At 36.3% G+C, this 21,576-nt stretch overlaps 3 protein-coding genes across 4 annotated transcripts in view; 2 read left to right on the plus strand and 1 right to left on the minus strand.

Moving 5' to 3' along the window:
- Positions 1–1,246, minus strand: part of LOC107679884 (membrane-spanning 4-domains subfamily A member 12-like) — a 7,583-nt gene extending 6,337 nt beyond the window's left edge. Inside the window, exons 1-2 of the mRNA XM_016475601.1 lie at positions 1,104–1,246; positions 147–257 (exon numbers count right to left, since the gene is read on the minus strand). Coding sequence (XP_016331087.1) covers positions 147–257; positions 1,104–1,229 — 237 coding nt within the window. The 5' untranslated portion in view covers positions 1,230–1,246. The remainder of the gene's footprint in view (positions 1–146; positions 258–1,103) is intronic.
- A 3,170-nt stretch (positions 1,247–4,416) lies between these two features.
- vps37c (VPS37C subunit of ESCRT-I) lies at positions 4,417–12,892 on the plus strand. 2 transcript variants are annotated; one of them, XM_016475597.1, is made up of 5 exons: positions 4,417–4,921; positions 5,244–5,352; positions 7,067–7,238; positions 8,398–8,480; positions 10,534–12,892. In XM_016475597.1, the coding sequence occupies exons 2-5, from the start codon at positions 5,260–5,262 to the stop codon at positions 11,158–11,160; spliced, it is 975 nt and encodes a 324-aa protein (XP_016331083.1). In that variant the 5' UTR covers positions 4,417–4,921; positions 5,244–5,259; the 3' UTR covers positions 11,161–12,892. The 2 variants fall into 2 exon arrangements, with proteins under 2 accessions (XP_016331083.1, XP_016331084.1); XM_016475598.1 differs by lacking the exons at positions 4,417–4,921; positions 5,244–5,352 and adding an exon at positions 6,429–6,507.
- Positions 12,893–14,810: 1,918 nt separating this feature from the next.
- LOC107679887 (T-cell surface glycoprotein CD5-like) lies at positions 14,811–20,264 on the plus strand. The gene is made up of 7 exons (XM_016475609.1): positions 14,811–14,874; positions 15,425–15,476; positions 17,315–17,704; positions 17,851–17,970; positions 18,595–18,639; positions 18,720–18,782; positions 19,914–20,264. The coding sequence occupies exons 2-7, from the start codon at positions 15,425–15,427 to the stop codon at positions 19,988–19,990; spliced, it is 747 nt and encodes a 248-aa protein (XP_016331095.1). The 5' UTR covers positions 14,811–14,874; the 3' UTR covers positions 19,991–20,264.
- The last annotated feature ends 1,312 nt before the right edge of the window (positions 20,265–21,576 follow it).

The following is a 21,576-nucleotide window of genomic DNA, read 5'->3' on the forward strand; positions in this document are numbered from 1 at the left end:
TAACCTTAAACCGCATAAACACATTTCATTACACCAAATACACAAAAGAATGTTCTTTTTAGCAACATCATATGACCCTTTTAAATCCTTTGCTATCATAAAGAAACTATTATATAACCATGTCCTAACATATTAGTGTAATTTACCATAAGGCCACTCCACCATGGCACACCAAAGTTAAGTATCATGGTCCTCTCAGCAGAGAGCAGAGGAATAGAATAGGAGATGATCAGCAATCCTATTACTATCTGAGCGACCTATGAGAGACAGAAAAAAAGAGGGGTGGCTCAGCATGAATTTCATACATCAAGTAAAATATAACTTGGGTTTTTGTAATCTACTGTAGATGAGAGTAAATTTAAATCAGTTTTAGCTGAGGTATGATGTTAAACTGTTTCTGATAGCATCTTAAACAAAAATGATCTTTCTTCTATAATTATTCAGTGTTTAGCACTTCTTTCACACTTACACAAATAACACAATTTTACACAAAGTCAAGACTATATTAAAAATATTAAGACAGAATCTTATAAGACGGGAACACATGAATCAGAACTGTTTTATATTTAATGTACTACACTATATTTGTAGTTTTAAATGTAGATTTTCTTATGAAATATTATTCAACATAATTTTAAATGTTGTAATGTATAGGCTAATTAAATGATCGACTAGGCAAAATTGTTATTTAAAATGGTAAAAATGCAGGGGCCAATGTAAACCCCTAACAACAGCCGTAGACTGGAAATATAGAATTAATTATTTTAGAGGAAATTCTATTTGAAAGTGTTTCTGTTTTTAATCACCATGTTCCCTGAATCAGGAGCTCTAAGAGATTTTGAGGTCTATAACTGCATATTATGTACAGATATAAAGACAAGATGCAAGGTGTAAAGAAAATGTAAATTTATACACACATTATTCATTTCTCTTTTCTCTTGTGACAGTGAAGACATTTGCATTGTGAAGTTAATTTATGAAATTATCAGACAAAAGAACCCCCATTTGCTTTCAAGATGCACAATTGTGCCAGAAAACCTCCCTGTGAGAACCTGTGCGGAGCATTTTATGATTATTGAAGCCATAACATGACGTTCACTCACCCCGAATATTTTGGGCTCCCCCTTCTCGATGCTGTCCCGGAGAGCTTTTTGTTTGTCTTGTAGTTTTTCCTCTACCTGAGTTGGGCTAGTGTTCACTGACAGGTCCGTCGACACGGTCAAAGTCATCCTTCGTTTTCAAGTAAGTGGAGTTTGTAATAACAAATGCGACAATGAACACAGCTGGGTAATGCCAGATACTTTTAAGAAGTACAACAAACTCGATGTACGCGCAGAGCGGAATTCCACATGAATGAGTGAGACAGACAGGCTGACCTAAAAAAGTCTGCAAGGATTCTGCACGTTCTTTCAAGTTGTTTGTTTGTTGTGTAGGCTACTGGCTGGACCTTCTCCTGTTGCTTGTATGAATCACTAAGTGCGCAACAATTCCAAAGGAAAGATCTGTGTTACAAAAACAGTTAGACCCACCCTTGCGTTTTTATGCAAGCATCACAAAGAAAAGGGGTCTATCCAGCCCCCTTCTCCCCATAGGAGCTTTTATTGAGCGTCTTCGATCACTTCATAAACAGCTCTGTTCCCCTCAGCCACGAGCTTTCTAGGATTCCCAGAAACGACGTTCGAGGTGAGTTGGTCGTGCGTTATTTGAATGAAAATTACATTTGACCGGACATATTTATCAGTAACATGTGACATACTTTCTAGCTGTATTCATGACAGTCTTTTTTTGGTGATGCCTGAAACTAGTTTTTAAAAAGTGCTTTTAAATTGTGTAGTGGCTTGCCATAGTTATCATGTGTATTTGTGATCGTATACAAACTTATAAAAACGCAAACTGGAGCTGTTTTGGACATCTGGTCAGTCCAGCCCACTTAAGGCAATGCATGTAGTGTACTATCATTTTTTTTTCTTGTACTTTCCTTTTCCTCTGCAGTGCTGTTGAGCAATCAGGATTGTATCAAGCTGCGCTGCTCTTCTCTCCAGACACATTTTCTGTAGGCTATTATATCCGCCCACTTCCTCTCCTCACAAAGATGTTTTTCTTCTCCAGCATCTGTATTCCCACAAAACGTTCCATTAATCCAGGGGGATCAGATCATGTTTCATATACCGACTCTCTCACTGTTATCTAAGTCTGTAAGGAGCCATTATAATCGTTGATCTGTACTTTGAAATGTTTTTGTTTTTTAGCACCTCAGTTGGGTTTTAGGTGGGTTTTCAGGATGTCAAGCAACCAAATGCCGTCTACTGACCCAGATCCTCCCAAATTCCATCGACTGTTCAAGTTTTATGACCCTGAAGTGGTGGCAGTAAGTGGATGTGGGCCAAATAATTTGTCATTAAGGAAGACAGATAATGGTAGTTTGGGATCTTACTGTAACAGTTTTCTTTGAGATGTTTTGCTTAATGTTGTTCTTGTTTGAATTTGTCCCTCTCTAGCTTATGGTAATATTATTAGGTTTGTTCCAGCTCCTCCTGACTATACCAACCTACAGCATCAGCCTTGATATAAAATATTTGTTTATGTGCCCCCTCTGTGTTGGTTCTGTGGTATGTTTATTTCACTACTAAGATACTGTAGTTGTTAAAACACAAAATACATAAATGAACATAACGTACACAAAGCAAGCATAGCATATAAACACATATCAAAAAGTCCCAGTGACATTCTGCCCATTAATAAGTTTTGTACAATTGCATACTTTATTCTGACAATTGCTTTAATGTAAGATCAACTTTCTCTTCTAATTCTGTTTTTTTTTTAATGTAGTCTGTGATTGCTGGATCATTTGGTATGGCATCTGAAAGAACTCCTAAGAGAGAACTGGTAAATTAAAGTAACTAGAGCTTCTTATTGGTTGTGAATTGTTAAACTTTATTCGGACATTTACGAAATGATCTGGTTTTCTCCCTGTAAGTTAAAAAACTGTCTGATCTCTGGTCTTGCTGGCCTGGTGGGGACACTGATTGGACTTATTCTGTATGGTTATGCTGCAAGTACCTCTCTGGACATCCCTCCTTGCTCACATGAATCCCATGAAAACTACGCTTGTCCAGAAACGATCTTTCAAGTAAGTGAAAATTATTGACTTATCCTGCCATTAGCCAGTTACACAAATGAAAATAAAAACTGGCCTGTATTACACATTAAAATCTTCCTGCCTACTTCATCCAGAAGATACCACTACATTACAAAACTGCATAATACACGTTCTGTGCTGTGACTCACAGTATTTTAATCATGGTTAATGGAGAATGTATCGGCCAAATATATTATTGAATACTTTTAAGTTGATTTAAAAAAAAAAAAAAAACATGAACTGATTAAATCTTCTCTTTTTGTTTTGACAGAGTTTTTACAAAACCATTTCTGGGCAGCTGTTGTTTTATAATATTGCAGCTCTGGTTCTTCATTGTTTTCTATCATTTTCTGCATTTAAAGGACTGAGAATACATTGAGATTACATTTTCCATACACCACACACTTCTCTTTTTTTGGCACAGATTTTTACATCTAATCCTTTATATTTTAATTAGTATTTTGCCTCCAAATGATTATCACCGCTATTGTTTTTCTGTCCTTGTTTTCTCTTCTTCTTCTTCTTCTACTTAAAAATGTGAATTTACAATATTGTCATTTACAAAAAAAAAAATAAAAAATACAGATTTGAAAGCCTTTGTGAAACATAGCTTACTATACACTGTAAACATTTAACCCACTATTACTGAAAATGTAAGTTTATACTTTATTTTTTGAAGTAAAAAAATAAATAAAACTATGTGGTGCCAATGTTACAACCTTGATGGTATTTTCGACCACTTTGTTTAATTAGCAGTGAAATCATTGCCAATGACACGATCAATGAAACTCTGAAAACTAATAAAATCACAAATTATTGTGTCAAATGAAATGTATATAATTAAATGTGTAAAACACAATGATGAAAACACATCTTTAGTGCTTGTAATTCCAAAAGCTAAAATAATGTATCTTTAGTGCTTATATCTGTAAATGTGTGAGACCATTCTTTCTGAATATTAAACTTTTATATTTAAAAAATCTATGTTGCTTTTCTGGTGAAATATTAGGACCAACCCTGCTGCCATGTCACATATGGAATATTCCCGTCACATCGGGGTTTCCCTTTCAGTCAGCTGCACATACGACGATACCGTATAAAATCAAAGTTAGGGGAACACTATGGTATTTCCACGAAACGATGAGAAAGTCTTTTCATTTTCTACATTATACAATTTTTATATAGTTATTTAAGCCATACTCTAAAACTAAATATAATATTCTTGTCAAGAAATGTAAGCTGTGTTTTAGGGTGCTTTAAACATATCTCACTTCCCTAGACAAAATCGACAATGGTTTCATCCAAAGATGGCCACGATATCTGTCAACGAGAAGTGAAACTTTCCCTTAAGTATAGGAATATAGCTTGTCAATTAACCTTTATTTGGACTACTTTGCTCGAACTGACATCGATGCGGCTTTACTGGACACACATTATGATGTCTTTCCGAGTTGTTATTTCGTCCGACGCCGTTTTGTATTGAATAGCAACCCGCCTGGCTCAACTGCTCTCTTTCAAGTGAGCTAGCCGTCCTGCTAACCGCGGGGAGATTTCAGTCTCCCGGAATAATTTCGGGAAAATATTTCCACTTTGTCGCGCTAAATAACGCGCTGCACCTGGTACAGATAAGTGAAGTCTTTCTGGCAGGAAGCGGGTTTAACGCCGAAGACGTTGTCAGGCTCAGCACTTCCGTCTACACATCTTCACGTCACTCGCTTCCAGTTAAGTTTGATGTTTTTCCATGAGCACTGTGCGGAGAGGACTTTGATTTGCTTGTACCTTGTAAGTATTGGCGGATTCTTTAAGAAATACCAAGCAGGTAGAGTTAAGTTTAGCTTCATTAGCATAATTCCTAGCCATATACATAAAGTAATCCACAATGTGCTGTCCTAATGACAGAAGACTGCCATAGGTGATCCAGATTACCTATCAATCTTAAAGTAGTGGTTTGATATCCAAAATGACTAATACCAAGTATAAACTGCTAGCCTACTTCAATTTAAAAGGATAGTTTACCCAAAAATGAAATGTCTGATATAATATTAATTTTAATTATTATTATAAATTATTAGCACACATAAGTAAACTCGCTGTTGCTCCTCAGCTGTCCTAGCAAATCAATGGAGAAGCTTCAAGACCTCAGCCAGCCCGAGTTGCAGGATTTGCTGGATAGCTCGGAGCGGGTGGAGTCTATGGCACTGGAGTCTGATGAGGTAAGATGATTATGGAGCTTTGTTAGAGATAGTTCTCCCAATAATGAAAATTCTGTCATTATTTATTAACCCACACATTGTTCCAAACTTATTTCAATGTCCTTGTTCTGTCGAACACAAAAGGAGATGTTAGGAAAGATGTTTTTGCTGCCAATGCTGTCCAAGGTCCAAAAAAGACCTTTAAAATTACCTTACACCCTTAAAAGTAAAGGTTCTTTATTGTCATCAGTGGTTCAGTGAAGAAACTTTAACATCCATGGAACCTTTCCATTGTACAAAAGGTTCTTCAGATTATTAAACTGTTCTTACACATTTACAAAAAAAGTGTAGGCCTATATTGAGTACTGTTCACTTAAAGGTTCTTTAGGAAACCCAGAGTGTATCAGAAGTTCTTAAGACTCGCCATATTGCAATTTTTTAAATAGCCCAATAAACCAAAGTCTTATCTACTGAAATTCTAAAATTTGCATCAGCATCACCTACAAGGCCTTGCTGCATTGTTGTCAGACCTATTGTGGCACATCCTTACAAGTCATATTTGAATATACATGAACGTAAATGAGATTTCAGAGCCTTGGTGGAGGAGAAAAGTGAGTTATTGAATTAGTGAAGTAGTGGTTTGTTCTTTGCATAATGATAATGAAGGGTAAATGTTGTATTTCACATTGGTATTTCTCAATCTATGTCTCTGTGAACTGTAATTTTCCTTAATCAAAAAGTAAAATGAATATTAGGTACTAGGGCTGCACGATTAATCGCATGCGATATTTAACGCGCATCTTATCAGTAAAGCCGGTTCCGTAATCAGCAGTAAATCTCCATCACCTGCGTGCTTTCACATTGAGCAGCATTAACTACACAGAGCCGTTGTTCACTGACGAGCTGCGCTAAACCACGTTCATATTCGCGCGATTTTTTGCGCTGCTCATCAGTGAACAACGGCTCTGTGTAGTTAATGCTGCTCAATGTGAAAGCCCGCAGGTGATGGAGATTTACCGCTGATTACAGAACCGGCTTTCTGACAAGATGCGCGTTAAATATCGCATGCGATTAATCGTGCAGCCCTATTAGGTACAGAGACTTTGAATTTGGTGCGAGTGGTTTCTGCAACCTAAATACGCTTGTGATACTTTTTAGAAAATGCAGCCACGAAAGGTTACAAAGTGCTAGAATGACATAAAACCTTTGTTTTAACAGCACCATTGTGGCATACAGTAGTAGTCTGTGGTGTGATTAAAGGGATAGTTCACGCCAAAATGAAAATTCTGTCATCTTTTATTCACCCTCAAGTTTCTTTCTTCTGTTGAACAAATTAAGATATTTTGAAGAATGTGGGTAACCAAACATTTGCTGGTAGGCATTGACCCCATATTATGAAAAGAAAATTAAGAAGAACTTAAGAGCGCGTAAATGGTGACAAGAAGTTTGGATGAACTATCCCTTTAACCTGCTTATATTATTGAGGCTATAAATGAACATTTACATTTGCATATATTGCTAATTAAAATTAAACATCAGATTGAAGTCATTTATCCACTCCTCTCTGTACTTCTAGTCATTTTTGTTTGTTTGTTTCTGGTAATCTCGTCATCACTTCATTCAGAAATGACCACTTATCTACTCAGCATCAACAGCCATCACGGTGGACTTTATAATGTCTATAGACTCTATATCATTGTAGCTTTTGTCATGTGTCCGTGTTAATCTTCTGCAGATTCAGAACATTCAGTTGGAGAGGGAAATGGCTCTGGCTGCCAATCGCAGTCTGGCCGAGCAAAACCTGGACATGAAGCCCCGACTCGAAACAGAGAGGGCGCGACTGGTGGGAAAATATGCTGAACTAGAGGAAGTGAGGGAGAAATACAAACAACACTGTGCCATGAGAGGTAAGGGAAAGGAGGAATCGATTTGTGTAAAGTAAAGATTTCAAAGAGAGTATAGGAATGAATTCTGGGTATAAATTGATGTAAAATGACGAGGGAGAGAAATTGATTGTCAGAGCAGGTTTTGTAAAACAAGGAGAGGTGAGTAGTTTTTCTCTGAGAAGAAATTATGTTAATCATGTGGTAATGATGTGCTTTCGTATTATCCTATTTAAAACAAACAATGTGGTATTATCATGAAGAATAACAAAATATAATATATTATAATTTGCATAGCCCTTTTGATGAAATTCATGCTCAAAACCAGATTAACATTTAAGATTTCTGTTTATAACAAAATGTCAATTTTATTGATTTTATTGGAAAGGCTTTTTTTTGTCATATTTTTATATTTTATTGAATACATTTTCCCTATTCTTTTTCTGTTCAGCTGTAACTGAAAGGTTTATATCTTAATGTCTTAAAGTCCTATTGTTGTATATTGGCAAGTTATTGAAATAAACAAAATCTTAAGAAAAATAGAATGTAAACATCTTAGGAAAGCGTGTAAGTGTTATATATGGAAAATAAATTAATTTGAATGTTCTAAAAGAGAAGGCTTAGGCAGTGTGAAAAATAGAATGAATCTTTTTAAAAAGATTCTATTATTAGCGCTGCTTTTATTTAGCTCAATGAAGTGAAAATAAAATGACTTAACTTTTGTTCACAATACAGTTAAAGTGCACTGGCAGTTTTCATGGTACTTCAAGGCACCCTGGAACCATTAACCTTTGAACAGATACTGGAATTCTGACTGAGTTTCTATATAGAGCATGTTGTTCAGCCAGAAAATCATCTTCTATGTGCGCATATGTCTGTCATAAAGTGCTGTTCTATGAGCTTGTTTTGTTCTGGCACTCATTCTCCTCCCCTTTTTTTGCATCTGTGACATTACATCACACAAAAGCTATGTGTCTGGCCTCCATAGTCTCATTCTCCTTTCTTTCTCTCAGTCTATTCATTACTGCTTTTTCCTTTGTTAAAATGATTACGCATTTCTAGTCAACTAATTTGTTTGCATAACAGTTCTCACTTTTCAGTTTCTTGCTCCGTTACAAGCCAGCCTATTTATGTGTCAACTCTGTCCCACTTCTGTTTCTCTTTTCCCTTTCCGTCTCTGCAGACAGCATCATAGGGCAGGTGTCTCCGGAGGGGCTGTTGTCTCGTCTGCAGATAGAGGGCGCCAGCACAGAGGCAGAATCAGAGGTGGGCCCCCTTGGCTTTTATAATCACCTATTTTCATCATTTTTCTGTTGATATTGGCATTTTGGTTGTTTGTGAAACTGTCAGGTTTGCTTATTGATTGTGGATAAAAAAAAGAAAAAAAAAAGATGATTGTTTGGGAAACGAGCAGGAATGAGTAGAAAACATCTGCTTTTGCCTTAAATAAAATCAGTTATTTCTTATACCTTTCCATCATATTAACCTTTTTAGTTTATATTAAACGTAATTATTAACATCAACAGACATTTTTACATTACATACCCTATGAAACTATGTAATCGCTTTAAAAAATGATAACATCCTGCACATTCAAATTATGAAAGTCTGGAAGCCTTGATGTAATCATAGTTTATTTTCATAAACACAAGCAATCAAAAGTTTTCAAAAATATCAGGACATTTTTATGTTTATGTAGAGAGAGAGAGAGAGAGAGGGGCTGTGTATGTATGAATTACCACCGTTTTGCCGTGTTTCTCTATTAACAGTGAAGCTGTGGCTTTAATTCCTTTAGAAACAACGATGTTACCAGCTCCTTGTTGAGAAAGATAATGTAGCTCTTGAGCGATTAAGCTATTTAGTTGATAAAATTGCAGGGCAGCGCTAAAAAGTTTGTTCCTGAATGTCTGAGTGCGGCCACAGCGTGATATGTATGAGTGACTGAGCGTGTGTGTGCATTAGATACAGAAGACAGCACATTAGTTTAGAACTCTTCTAATTTGTATTTTTTAAACGTAGAGAGTGCGTTAATTTGTGCAATGATAACCTACCAGCAATGTAAATAATTCATCAAGTGTTCATTTACGAGAGAGCGAGACGATGTATTTAAGAATTGCCTCCGTTTTTGCCGTGTTTCTCTATTAACAGTGAAGAGGTGGCTTAAATTGCTTCAGAAACGATGTTACCAACTCTTTGCTGAGAAAGATAGTGTAGCTCTTCAGCGGTGAAGCTCTTTTATTGATGAAACTGCAGAGCAGCGCTGAGTAAGAGACTGAATGTGTCCGCATGAGCTACAGTGAAGACAGCGCATTAGTTAAGAACGCTTCTAATTTTTTGTTTTTATTTTTTAAACGTGTGTTAGTTAATTTGTACAATGATAACCTACCAGCAATGGAAGGAGATTTTATTAATATAATAGAATGAGTACATTATTATTTATTGGCTTAAAAACAAGATGCAAAAAATCAGAATATTGTACCTGGTGGGGAGTGCCCAATGTAAACATGAAACATATGCCATTACCTATATTGTACTGTGGTACAGTTATGGAGGCCCTTCATAATGCAGAGGTCAACTGCCTGCTCTGCCAATAGTTCGAAATGGCACTATAGTATGCAGTGTTTAATAAACAGCTGTTTTACTAAATTCTTCTGAGGTGAAATTCAGTGCAGTCCCGTATCGTGATACGTATCGTATCGTGGCATCTGTATCGTGATACGTATCGTATCATGACTTTGCTGGTGATGCACAGCCCTAATTTTAACATGACTACATATAAAGAAAGGGGATCAGAATAAAAATAAGAAACTATCAAAAAAAAAAAAAAATCATCCTTCTGTTCACCAGTGTAGCATTTAATTTAATCTAATCAAAATAGTAATTTAATAATAATATAAATGATTGTAACTGAAAGTAATTATAATCCAATTATGAATGATATAATATTTTAAAATTACTACTTTAACTGTCCTGGCAAAGCCATCAAATAGTCTAAGCAGTTATTACTCTAGTCTACTAAGAAAATCTTATGCAATCCTTAAACGGATTCTTTGAACAGAGATCTTGCAAATATTTTTTTTGTAAATAGAAATAGAATGCTTTGCAAAAAGTATGTTTAATTTGATGTTTCTAAGGTGAATAAAAATGACAGTTTATTTAAAAAATACTTAAAGTGTTTGCAAACGTTTGAATGGTGGTGTATATTCATATTTGAAGACTTGTGAACTACTGATCTCCTAAGCATTATATAATATTCTAAAACTTTTATGGTGTTACCAACCCCACAGGATTTGTAAATCGCTCAATCTCTTTCCCTCAGGTTTTAGCAGACGAGTTTCTCGAAGGTTCGATATCGCTGGAATCCTTCCTCGAACGCTTCCTTTCCCTCCGCTCTCTCGCTCACACGAGACGAGTGCGCATCGAAAAGCTGCAAGAAATTCTCAGCCTAAAAAGCAAAGGGATAGGAGATGCTACAGTGACATCACAAACCGGTGCCAATCAGGATGCTGGATCATCATCGCAGTGGCAACAACCGCAGCCTCAACAGCAGCAGAGCTCCAAAATCAGTGCACCCTCCAATGCCGCCACTTCTGCTCTGCCCTACACCCCCTACCCCGTTGCTCCCCCCTCTGCCTCCACAGCGGGCATCACTAACCCTAGCACAGCGTTTCAGCCCTACCCCAGCCAGGGTGCCCCCTTCCCTCCATCGACAGGCTACACAGCTCCCAGGCCTGCGTTTGGTCCCCCCAATTGCCCGTACCCCACCCAACCACCATTTCCTGCTCCACCGTTTGGGCAGTTTGGTTCCACGGCTGCCCCGTACCCCGCTCCATATGCTTATGGAGGGTACAACTACCCCACAGGCCCCCATGGCCCATCAACCCAATCACCCACAGCTAGACCACTTTATAGGCCCGGTTTTGGGGTACCACAACCGTACTCCTGAGCCACTCTGTGTGTGTCTGTCTTTCTCTTTTTCTCATGATCCTCCCTCTCGTCTCTCTCCCACCTTTCTCCACCTGCTCTGCCTTTTGCTTCCCCTCAGATTTGTGGTTTGCGTACCCATGTCACATCCTGTTCCTGTCTGAGGCTTATAAAGACACTTGAGATCGAGCGTGCGCTTGTTTCCCCCATGAGACCTCAGTCAGAGACTCAATACGGGCCGCCCAGTTTAAACGGCTCAGTTCCTCTCCATTTTAAAGCATGTTATCAGTTTGCAAAATCTCTGATTTATTATTATATTCAATGACGAAATGCTTTTTTTTTATGACATTGTGTTACAGCTCAGCCTTATTTGGCTGTTTTTTTTTTTCCCGATCATTCTGTCAAAATTGTACTGAGACAAATACGCCACACTACATGGAAGCGTTACGTTAGCGTTAGGCTAATCTCTTGTCTATATCAACACCAGAAAGCACAGCACCATTTTCCACTCCATCACAGATGAAAACTCCTTAAAAAAAGCAGAGTGTATTCTTTTTCATGAATAAATTTAGACAACTTCCACGTGTGCAGATGTGGGTGCGGTGCGTCCTGTTATGAATGCTTAGTGTACCAATGCACCAACTGATCACTCCAAACCTTCTCGATACCTCTTTTGCTCCCTCTTTTTTTCTTTCACACCCTTCCACTCCATTTATTTAATACACCGCTTGACAATGATTAAAAGGAATAGACTATTGCTGTAAGTTCTCTAGTGGGGACGGTATACTTAACAAATCAAACTGATATTAAATGGAAACCGGAGAACAAGGGATATTAATATAGACATATCTATCTGCTATAGCACAGGATTTGGTGGGGCAGTTGAGGCATAACATAGCACAGAGCATATGCAAAGAAAATAGGCGCTACATAACATGCTTACTTTAGTAAATATAGCATTCTTTTGTGGTAAAACTATGCAGACGAATGCCTGGCTGCATATTTTACACTGAATTTAGACACAATGAGACATTTGATGGTCTTGTACAGCTAGCCGCCCAGTTTGTTTCAGTGGCACATTGCCCTCAGAATCATAACATGGGTGGGATTGGAGCCGGTTAACCAACAGAATGCTTCATTTTGTGGTTTGATTTGAGTCCACCTTCAGATTCTGCCACATGAATACTCTCACTAGCCCACAGCTGTAGGCCCATCCATCCAAACGGCCTGTGCTTGTCATTATGTGGTGTTATGTAGATCTGTAAAAGCCCCATCTATTTGAGGTCTCCTTGTTGGACAACCGGAGGACCATGTGAATCACACTAGCACTCCACACTAACCGCCCCGAACTCTTTGGCAACAGGAGCTGGGAGTGGGACCTTCGAACCGTCAGCTTTAGAATAGGCGTGTGGGGTCTCTCTTTATTTTTGTACTTTAAAGCAATTCAAAACTAGAGGCGTCCTCAATCAAGCCTCAGGTGGCTTTATCTAATTCATGAACTCAGTAATTAAGACTCAGGTTTGTAGCAAAACCCCCACGTTTAGGTTCCCTCCCCAGCACCTGGAGCGAGGGAGAGGGGTGATACGACACGAGGATGAGAGAAAAAAAAAATGGGATGAAAATTTTATTAGCACATTGATTTGCAGCATTAGAGGAAAAGAAATTCAATTGCATTGGTTGTGATGACTGTAGCCTGTTAAAAGTGTCTTTTTATTGTCCTTTTTTTCGGGTGTGAATATTAAACACTGAAGTTGATCTACGATTTATGTGTTGATTGGAATAACTGGCTTTTTTTCTGACTCGTATTTTTTTTTTAGTGAATTAAATACTTTTATTCAACACATCGATCAAAGGTGACAGTAAAGACAATGTTACAAAAGATTTCTATTTCAAAAAGATGCCGTTCTTTTGACCTTTCGATTCATAAAAAAAATGTATCACAGTTTTTACAAAAAAAAACATTAAGCAGCAATACATTGATAATAATATGTTCAACACTGATAATAATATTAGAAATGTTACTTGAACTCCAAATCAGAATTATTTCTGGAGGCTCATGTGAGTGACACTAAAGACTGGATTAATGGCTGCTAAAAATTCAGCTTTGCCGTCACAGCAATAAATTATATTTAAAATATTTTAGAATAGAAACCAGTTATTCTAAATTGTAATAATATTTCACAATATTACTGATTTTACTGTATTTTTGATTAATTAAATGTAGCCATGGTGAGCATAATAGACTACTTTCAGAACTAACTTTTGAACTCTGAGCTCTTTGTATTAGAGCTACAAAACTTTTTTTAATGACAGATTTAAATCTGCAGAATTCACAACAAGTGTTAAATACATTAATTTTTATTTATTTAATTTTTTGTCATTTTTATCAGTTGAGCCATGAATAAATGCCGGTCAGTCAAAGGTCATTTGAGACACTTCACATAGTAGTTTATGAACAAATGTAATTGAAAGCACATTCACATTTCATTCCCATAAGAACATTGCACCCACGTAGCATAGTGGAGTGCAACAAGATTACGGCAATGTAAGTGGTGTTTTCCACCGAGAGTGAAAGTCAATGTTTTAAAATAAACATGCTCCCCGCTGGGCAGCAAGTTGATTTGAGTGCATTGGGCCCGTCACAGAAATAAATTACATTTTAAAATATATTCATATAAAAAAACAGTTTTTTTTAATAGTATTTCACTATATTAATGTTTGTACTGTATTTTTGATTTAAAAAATGCAGCCTGGGTGAGCATAAGAATGTTTTTCAAAAAAAATGTACCGACCCCAAACATATAAATGTTTGTTTCTTTTCTTTTGCAGTACAATCCCAATGTTTTCACAAATTTACAAGAAAAGCAGTGGTAGTTGAGCTCATTGACTCACTTTTGAAGGCTGTTTAAATTCCGTTCATATTGAATCATAGCCGAGAGTTTCAAGAGGGTGTTGGGGGAATTTTTTGGTACAGGTATAAAACCCAGTCTTTACGGCTCTCTCTGCGACTGTACGATATGGTAAACCAACCCCGGCGACACCTGAGAAAAATCAAGAGAGTGAGGGAGGGGAAAGAGGCGGCTGGGAAAGATTGAATGAAAAGAAGATATGAGTAACAGTGAAATGAAAGGATAGATGTGGATATCGGTGGTTTTGTAGCCGTAATGATTGCCGCAGTTTATTCCTGTGAGCACGATTAATCATCTTTGAGCAACTTGCGAGAGTGCGCCGTACACCACAAGAGACTCAGTTCCTGTATGCAGTGACAAAGATTTTGAATATGCAGATTTTTTGTTGCTTTATTGTTTACTTCCAACCATCTTTAAATTTTAGATGAAAAGATAATCTCACTAATTTTTACCAAATTTGACCACCGACTTTTAAATTTGAACATTACATTTTTAAAAATGTAAATGTAATTATTTTTTTTTACATTTAATACAAAGTTAGACAATGTCACATTACTTAGTACTTTTCTGCTCCCACTTACCTACACTCACTTTTTTTTTTGTTTCAAGCTTTTCTTCATTTTTTTGTGTGCAGCTCTCTTTGAAGTGAGGAAGCAGTGCAATGTGCAATCAAACAGCGCTTGAGATTAAAAGACACGCTCTATATGGAGAGACAGAGGATGGGGGCGGGGAATTAAAGATTGTAGCTCCACACCTCTGCTTATTTCCTTTCACTTCATTTTTCTTGCACTTGCTCCACACATTTGTTCTTGTCAGTCACAGGCAAGGTAAGATCTGATGATATATTGTTAAAAAGCTGGTTAGAAGTTGTGGTGTTTCATTGATGTTTGACACTCTTTGAAGAAGAAAATCTTCAAACACTGCTGAAGCGGAGACGTGAAGACAGCTGTCAGTTACAAACGAGACATAATGTAGCATTTCTTAAATAACAACCAAAGGAAGTCCAGTTTGTATTGAAAATTTTATTACTGTATGTCACTGTAGTGAATGATTTGTTCGTATTGTGGTTCAAGTCACGGTAAGATTGGTCTCTGGCATTCTGTTAAAAAAAGTGCAGGCCAAATATTTTAATATGGCCATGGTTGCGTATTTGTTTGCTTTATCTGAACCACTAAAAAGTAGGAGAAAAACAAAATGAAACATTCTAGTTGAGCCGAGGCCCAATTAGATAATAATAAAAAAACAGCTTTGCTTGTGATGTACCAGAGGTCATTTATTTGACCTCTGGGCCTGTTATCTTTTGAAGTGTATATAGTCACTTTGTTTAGTCAAATGAAGTAAAATTTTGCTTTAAATGTTTGGCAAACCTTTTGCCAGATGGAAAACGCTCTGCTGATGACTCTTACGGTGCTCCTGCTCCTTGGAGTTCGTAAGTAAATTGTTTGTTCTTTAAATATACTTCATTGTTGCATTTTTGTATGATTATATGTACATGGATCTGCTCTGCATCTGAAACTTTACCACTTGAAGAAAATATCTGTAGTGAGTTGTAGATGTACAGATAGATTTTTATCTGTCTGATCTAATATTTCTCTAGTAAGACAAACCCGAGCAAGGAACAATAGCACGCAGCTAGAATTTATTCCGATGCATTCAGTCACAGTATTGTATGTTATATTGAAGAACTTTTAGAATGCAAAACATCGTGCTTTGCATTATAAATGAAGAGCAATAAAGAATACCATCATATCATAAAATCACAACTTCACAACTTTAGGGTCCGCAAGAACGCATTACAAAAATTAGAGCAGTTGTCAATAAAATATGTCACATGCTTGTATAGATTGTTGTTCATTTTTCAAATTCTTACTTTGAACTCCCTTTACTGGAAACTGATGTCAGTGCAAATATTTGAACGTTATTGCAAGCTATCCATCTAATGAGGTGAATTCAGTAAATCGGTCAACCTTGCAATAACTCTTTTTACACATTTCTTTATTATAGATAAAGTAAATATTTTAGATTTTTTTCTTTGTGTTTAACAGATAAGCTGCATGCAACAATCATAAGGGAGTAGAAACTGTTAGAATTTGTCGTTTACATGTACAATGGTATTATTTTATCCCACATTATGCCATAAAGATTAAAAAAAAGATATATTTGGGGGGGGATGTAAAAAATGTAATTTACATTGCATACTGTTAAAAAGGGAAATTACTTTTTCAGCTGCTCTTTTGTCTGCTAGATGAATCATTTTGCCATTTGAATTTTAAAGAATGAGAAAACGTAAACAAAACCACGGGAAGCAATTTTCAAAGGAATATGTGTTAACTACCATTTAACATATTTAACCCCAGAACTAATGAATGAGCCTTTAATATAGCTTTGTTTTCCATCAAAAATAAATGTAAATGGTTTATCAACAAGGACACGTTCTTAAATATTAAGCACTGAAATGTGAAAATCATATAAATGCCACCTGTATTACACAAAATGTATGTTGTCAAAGAATGTTGTTGTGAACAAACAGGCTTTGTACATTAGAATTCAAGAATTTTCTAATTTATATATAATAATATTTGTTTTAATATAATTATATAAATAGACAGTTTAAACATGTAAATAAGTTTTAAACATCTGAAAAGTTTTTCCGCTCATTCCACTCCACTCACATAACCATAATGTAAACGTAATTATATGTATAAAATCATTATGGTTAATTTTGGTAATCCAAATTATAAATCCATTTATGCCGTGATTCTGAATTTTATGAATGTCCATCTGTTTGCAAAGTGCAATCTTGCAATCAAATGTGCAAAATATGTGCGAATGCCTTCGAGCACTGTGCAAAAAGTGCAAGAGTGTAAAATGAGTGCAAATGATCCAGCTATTTGCTCTCTGACTTCAGTAACCGGGGCGTTTTTATGCTTGAATAATGCAGTGCATATCATGCAATATTTTACATAGAAAATATTGCATGAAGATGTGGAGTTCTTAAAACAGAATATGTTACTGAGATGGAGAATATTGGTGACACTCTATCAAAAACTGCAGCGATGTCTTCATGTGAGTTGCAATGTAATAAAATAAGAGCACAGAACAGCAGTCAGCAAACGCTAACAGTTTCTTGCTGTAATTCATTTCATTTACATTTGATACTTGAAATGTTTCAAATTCTTGCACAACTGCACATTTTATGTGGAGAAAAAGGATTGTGGTATTCCAACATGAAAGTAACTTATGTCTATGAGCTTTTTCCCTTTACAGAAGGAATCTCAGCTCAGTCCTCGATCAACAACATCTCAACCCCCTCAACCCCACGACCCACTAGTGCTACAACCTCCACTACCCTATGGGCCACATGTCCGAAAATCATAGAATATATTACTAAGTCTGATCTGTTCCGGCTGAAGGTTATATGGAAGGTCAGTCCATGTGAAGGTCAGCTGTATGTGTATTCTCATGAGCGTCAAGGGCCTTTGTGCTCTAGCAGCGACATCTCAGTCAGCTGGTGGACTGAAGTGTGTAAGGACAGAAGATGTGGAGACTTCAAGGGCTTTAAGCACACTTCAAGCCAAGCTAAATGTCTCAAGCTCACAACAAATATGACATTCATCAATACTACTAAGTGCAACGGCCTGCACATCATGTGCCAAGGTGTGTGAACAGTTTATATATGACTCGGTATGCTGAAATGTTTCTCTTGATGTTTTTGTTTCTTATCAGGTTCCGTGACTCTGTTTAGTATGCTGTACATTTTGAATAACACATTATATTCTTTTCCCCCCACATTTTTTTTTCAGATCCTCTAGGAACAGAGTTGGCTGCTTATAAAGCAGTAACTGGCATATTAATTTTCTTGATCTTGGGTGTCATTCTGGTTCAGTTCAGTCGGCCCACGTACAAAGCCATCCGCAAAAGATGTGAGTCAGTGAAGTCAACAAGCACGACTTTAATTTCATATTACTTCTAAAAATGTAAATGCTTATGAATTTAAGCACATGGCACCATCAAAATTTATCTGTGTTTGCTTAGAGTTGTTTAGCACAGCCCAAAAGTACACCTGCGTCCAAACTCTAAAAAAAAAATGTTTTTAAATTTTTTTTTATTATTATTATGATGAAGAATGAAGAAGAAACATTTCAGATTCTGCACTTTTTCTAGGTCACATATCAAGTATAAGTGAATTATCGTGTGAACTTGTACAGATGGGCTGATGATCTGCTTCCATTTAAGCACAAAAGTTCATGCAGCTCAAGTACCGCAGACTAAAAAAAAGGTCAAATTCATGTTAATTTTCAAATTCAGTCTTTCACTCAGATTTGTTTAGCTGAGAATATAATTTGTAAAAGCATTTTCACTAGTACTCTCAGGTGTTTGCATCTCACTTGTGTAATGACATCTAAAATCAGCACGTCAACATATGGCACTATATAGTTAAAAAGCACTATTTGACTCACACACTTTGCCACAGATTTTTTTTTTTTAATCAAAATTAAATGCCAATGTAATGTCTAATTTGACTATTTTTACCTGGTTTAATGCAGTTTCACAAAAACGTCAGAATCGCTGGGTCGGCCCGACTCAGAGCGGTGAGTCATCATCTCACACACTAACACGTTCATGACAGGCTGCTCAGAAAAGATTCAGTATTTTATCTTTCTTTTCAAAGTGTGCTATCACAGAGGTCAAGGACCCCCAAACAAAAACACAGACAAGAGACAGTCCTTTCCTGGTGAGTAAGCTCTCTTTCTCTCTATCCTGACCGTTCTGCTCTCTTTCTATTAATCTCTCACTCGCATTCCTGCTCATCACCTTTGTTCTCAATTACATGATGAATTGAGTGTTATGATGTATTGGACTTTTCATTCAAACGGCTCAGCAACACAAATCACATGTGTGTGGTTGCGAGATCTATTTGGATATGTAAGATTAAACTATTATAAAATCAACTTTGCATGAAATTATCTAAATCATCATCAATTTTGACCTTCTTGACTATATACAACAATTAAGATCATGCAATAATGTCATCATTTTGACAATCTATAATTATTTAGGTCAATTATTTAGGCAAAATTGCTTGAGACAGCATTTTGTCCCAAATTATCTACCTCCTACTTTGTGGTGATAGGGATACATTTAGGCTAATTTGGAATTACCTATTTGTTTTATGTAATTTTTAATTATTTATCTATTTAAAAAAAAAAAAAAAATGTTAATGCTAAATGCAAATAAAATAAAAATGAAAAAAGTCAAAGTTTTTGTTTTTGGTAACAATTTTGCAGAAATTGGAAACCATAATTATACACTGAATAGAATGTAAAACAGCTCATACAATACTTAGTTGCATATTTAGTTCGGTCCCTGAGGTTGATGAATTCTGACCACTTGATTTGAGATTTTTGAGCTATTTTGCTTCCAGAACATGTCTTCTTTTTGACTAGTGGAAATAAAACAATTATCCCAATTATTTTTATTGCCCTTTAGGTATTTGTGTCTGTAGATTTCAGTTACGATACACGTCTTAAAGGCTATTTTCTCAAAATGACTTTTTTAAATTTCTTTCTACATTGGACTCTAATTTGTCACCAAAACGAAAAAGAATTTCAAACCTGGCTTTACCCAGTGTTCAGATTTCTGTTCTGGAAATGAATGCAAGTTATTGCCTATTTAATTAGATAATGCCATGAATGTAACTTTTCAGAAAACTTGTAATACAAAAAAATTTTTGCAATTCTTAATATGATCAAGAAACTGGGGAAGTATGGTGATGTCTGTTAGTTCAGCTGGGGTGTTTCAGGCTCTGTACGTGAAAAGCGGCATTCACACACTGGTACCCATTATAATTTGTCTGTGTTGTCAGGTTTGGAGAGGCTGACGGTAAACCAGAGCAGAGAACCCTCATCCAACAGAAACAGTGACTATGACTCATACAGCTGAAGGCCTGTGCTCACAAAAGACTTACTGACCCTAAGCACAACTCTCGTCATCTACAATCAGCAGATTGTTTTACATTACACGGCTTCGGTTGTTTGGCAAGTCAAGAAAGCTGTAAATATCTTTGAAAAGTATAGCTGAGAAATTCATTTAGGATAAAATAAAAATAATAATTTAGTCTCAACATAAGCACAAAAACGCTTACTTGGTATAGCATAGCAGGCTTCCTTTTATTCATTATTAATTTTTTTAATGCTATGTAATGACTTGATTTGCTGTGTTTTTTGTTTTTTTTTGGTATTGTTTTTAAATAGGCAGAAACAAAATGGGATTTCGCTCATGTTCTGAAAGATGATGGCTTTTTAAAACATGTTTATTTATGCAAGTGATTGATTTTTGAGTTGGAGTGTGAATAATTTTAAATAAACGAAAAAGGCAATCATTCAGATCTTCCGTGACTTTTGACTTGGGTGCAGAATCAGAATAAAACTGGGAGTAAATTAGTAGAGCAATACATAATAAATATATAAGCATGGTTATGTTGGAGCTTAGATGAGAAATGTCTTCTGAGGTGGCATGGAAGTGAAGTTAAGGTTGGGAGAGGGAATGTGGTGTTAATGCAGAATTTTGCAGCAATGTGGTTTCCTTTCGTAATTCTATTAACTTCCTGTTTGTGTTATTTCTGTCGCTCATGCTCTAAATATACTGTAGACTCAATGTGCTCATTCTTTTTGGTTGGTTTCTTTGTCTTTCTTTCTTTCTTTCTTTCTTTCCTTTTAATATTTTCTCATCTCTCTCTGACCCAGTTGATTTTTTAATACTGCACTCATAGAGGGTTTAATATCACAACAGCTTAAAATCTTATGTCTCGCCTGACTGATGGTAGCTAAGTAAAACTCTCTTTCTAAGTGCACCAGTGAGAGAGACAGTTAAAAAGCTTGGTGGGTTTCTGCCTAAACCTTTCTATATCTCTCCGTGTGTTTGCATGCACAGCAGTTCAAGGTGGTTGTTTCAGTTCTGTTCATTTTTTATTTTTTTTGTTATGTGGCTTTGTCTTTGCAGCTGCTTTAGTCTCTCTTCATATATGAGAACAAATACACAGCCGAGAGAACAAACGCAACAGCGGGTTTCGGGGGAGAATGTGTGTTGTGTGTGTGGTGGGTGGATAAGTGTCGTCTCCTCATCCTCAGGTCAGAGTGAAGGATTAAATCTGTAGTTTAAATGAGGTTCCAGCAGAGAACAATGACAGATGACAACAGATTACATGCACAGATTAACAGAGGGACCACACTGGATAAAATATCTAGTGCAACCAGCCGTCATTTCCAACAAAACACTTGTGACACTGACATCAAACCTACTTGTTACCTGCATACAGTCTGTTTTCATGTAAATCTTCGGATAAATCTTTTGCATTAAAATTCCTCATACCAGCTTTTGCTTTATTATTTGAACAGTTCAATCAATTGTACAAAAAGTGAATTATAAAACCCCACCCCCACCAAAAAAAAAAAAAATGTAATTGATGCCCTTGTGAATATATATTTTTGTCCATATCTATCTGAGCAAATGAATCGAGTTGATGCTTA

The sequence above is a fragment of the Sinocyclocheilus anshuiensis genome, unplaced genomic scaffold (genome assembly GCF_001515605.1).
Source record: "Sinocyclocheilus anshuiensis isolate Anshui unplaced genomic scaffold, SAMN03320099.WGS_v1.1 scaffold788, whole genome shotgun sequence".
Lineage (NCBI taxonomy): Eukaryota > Metazoa > Chordata > Actinopteri > Cypriniformes > Cyprinidae > Sinocyclocheilus > Sinocyclocheilus anshuiensis.

Coding starts and splice junctions, on each gene's coding strand:
- vps37c (XM_016475597.1), top strand. CDS start 5,260: ATGGAGAAGCTTCAAGACCTCAGCCAGCCCGAGTTGCAGGATTTGCTG. Junction 5,353..7,066: donor TGGCACTGGAGTCTGATGAG/GTAAGATGATTA, acceptor AATCTTCTGCAG/ATTCAGAACATTCAGTTGGA. Junction 8,481..10,533: donor GCACAGAGGCAGAATCAGAG/GTGGGCCCCCTT, acceptor TCTTTCCCTCAG/GTTTTAGCAGACGAGTTTCT.
- LOC107679887 (XM_016475609.1), top strand. CDS start 15,425: ATGGAAAACGCTCTGCTGATGACTCTTACGGTGCTCCTGCTCCTTGGA. Junction 15,477..17,314: donor GCTCCTGCTCCTTGGAGTTC/GTAAGTAAATTG, acceptor TTCCCTTTACAG/AAGGAATCTCAGCTCAGTCC. Junction 17,971..18,594: donor CAAAGCCATCCGCAAAAGAT/GTGAGTCAGTGA, acceptor GGTTTAATGCAG/TTTCACAAAAACGTCAGAAT.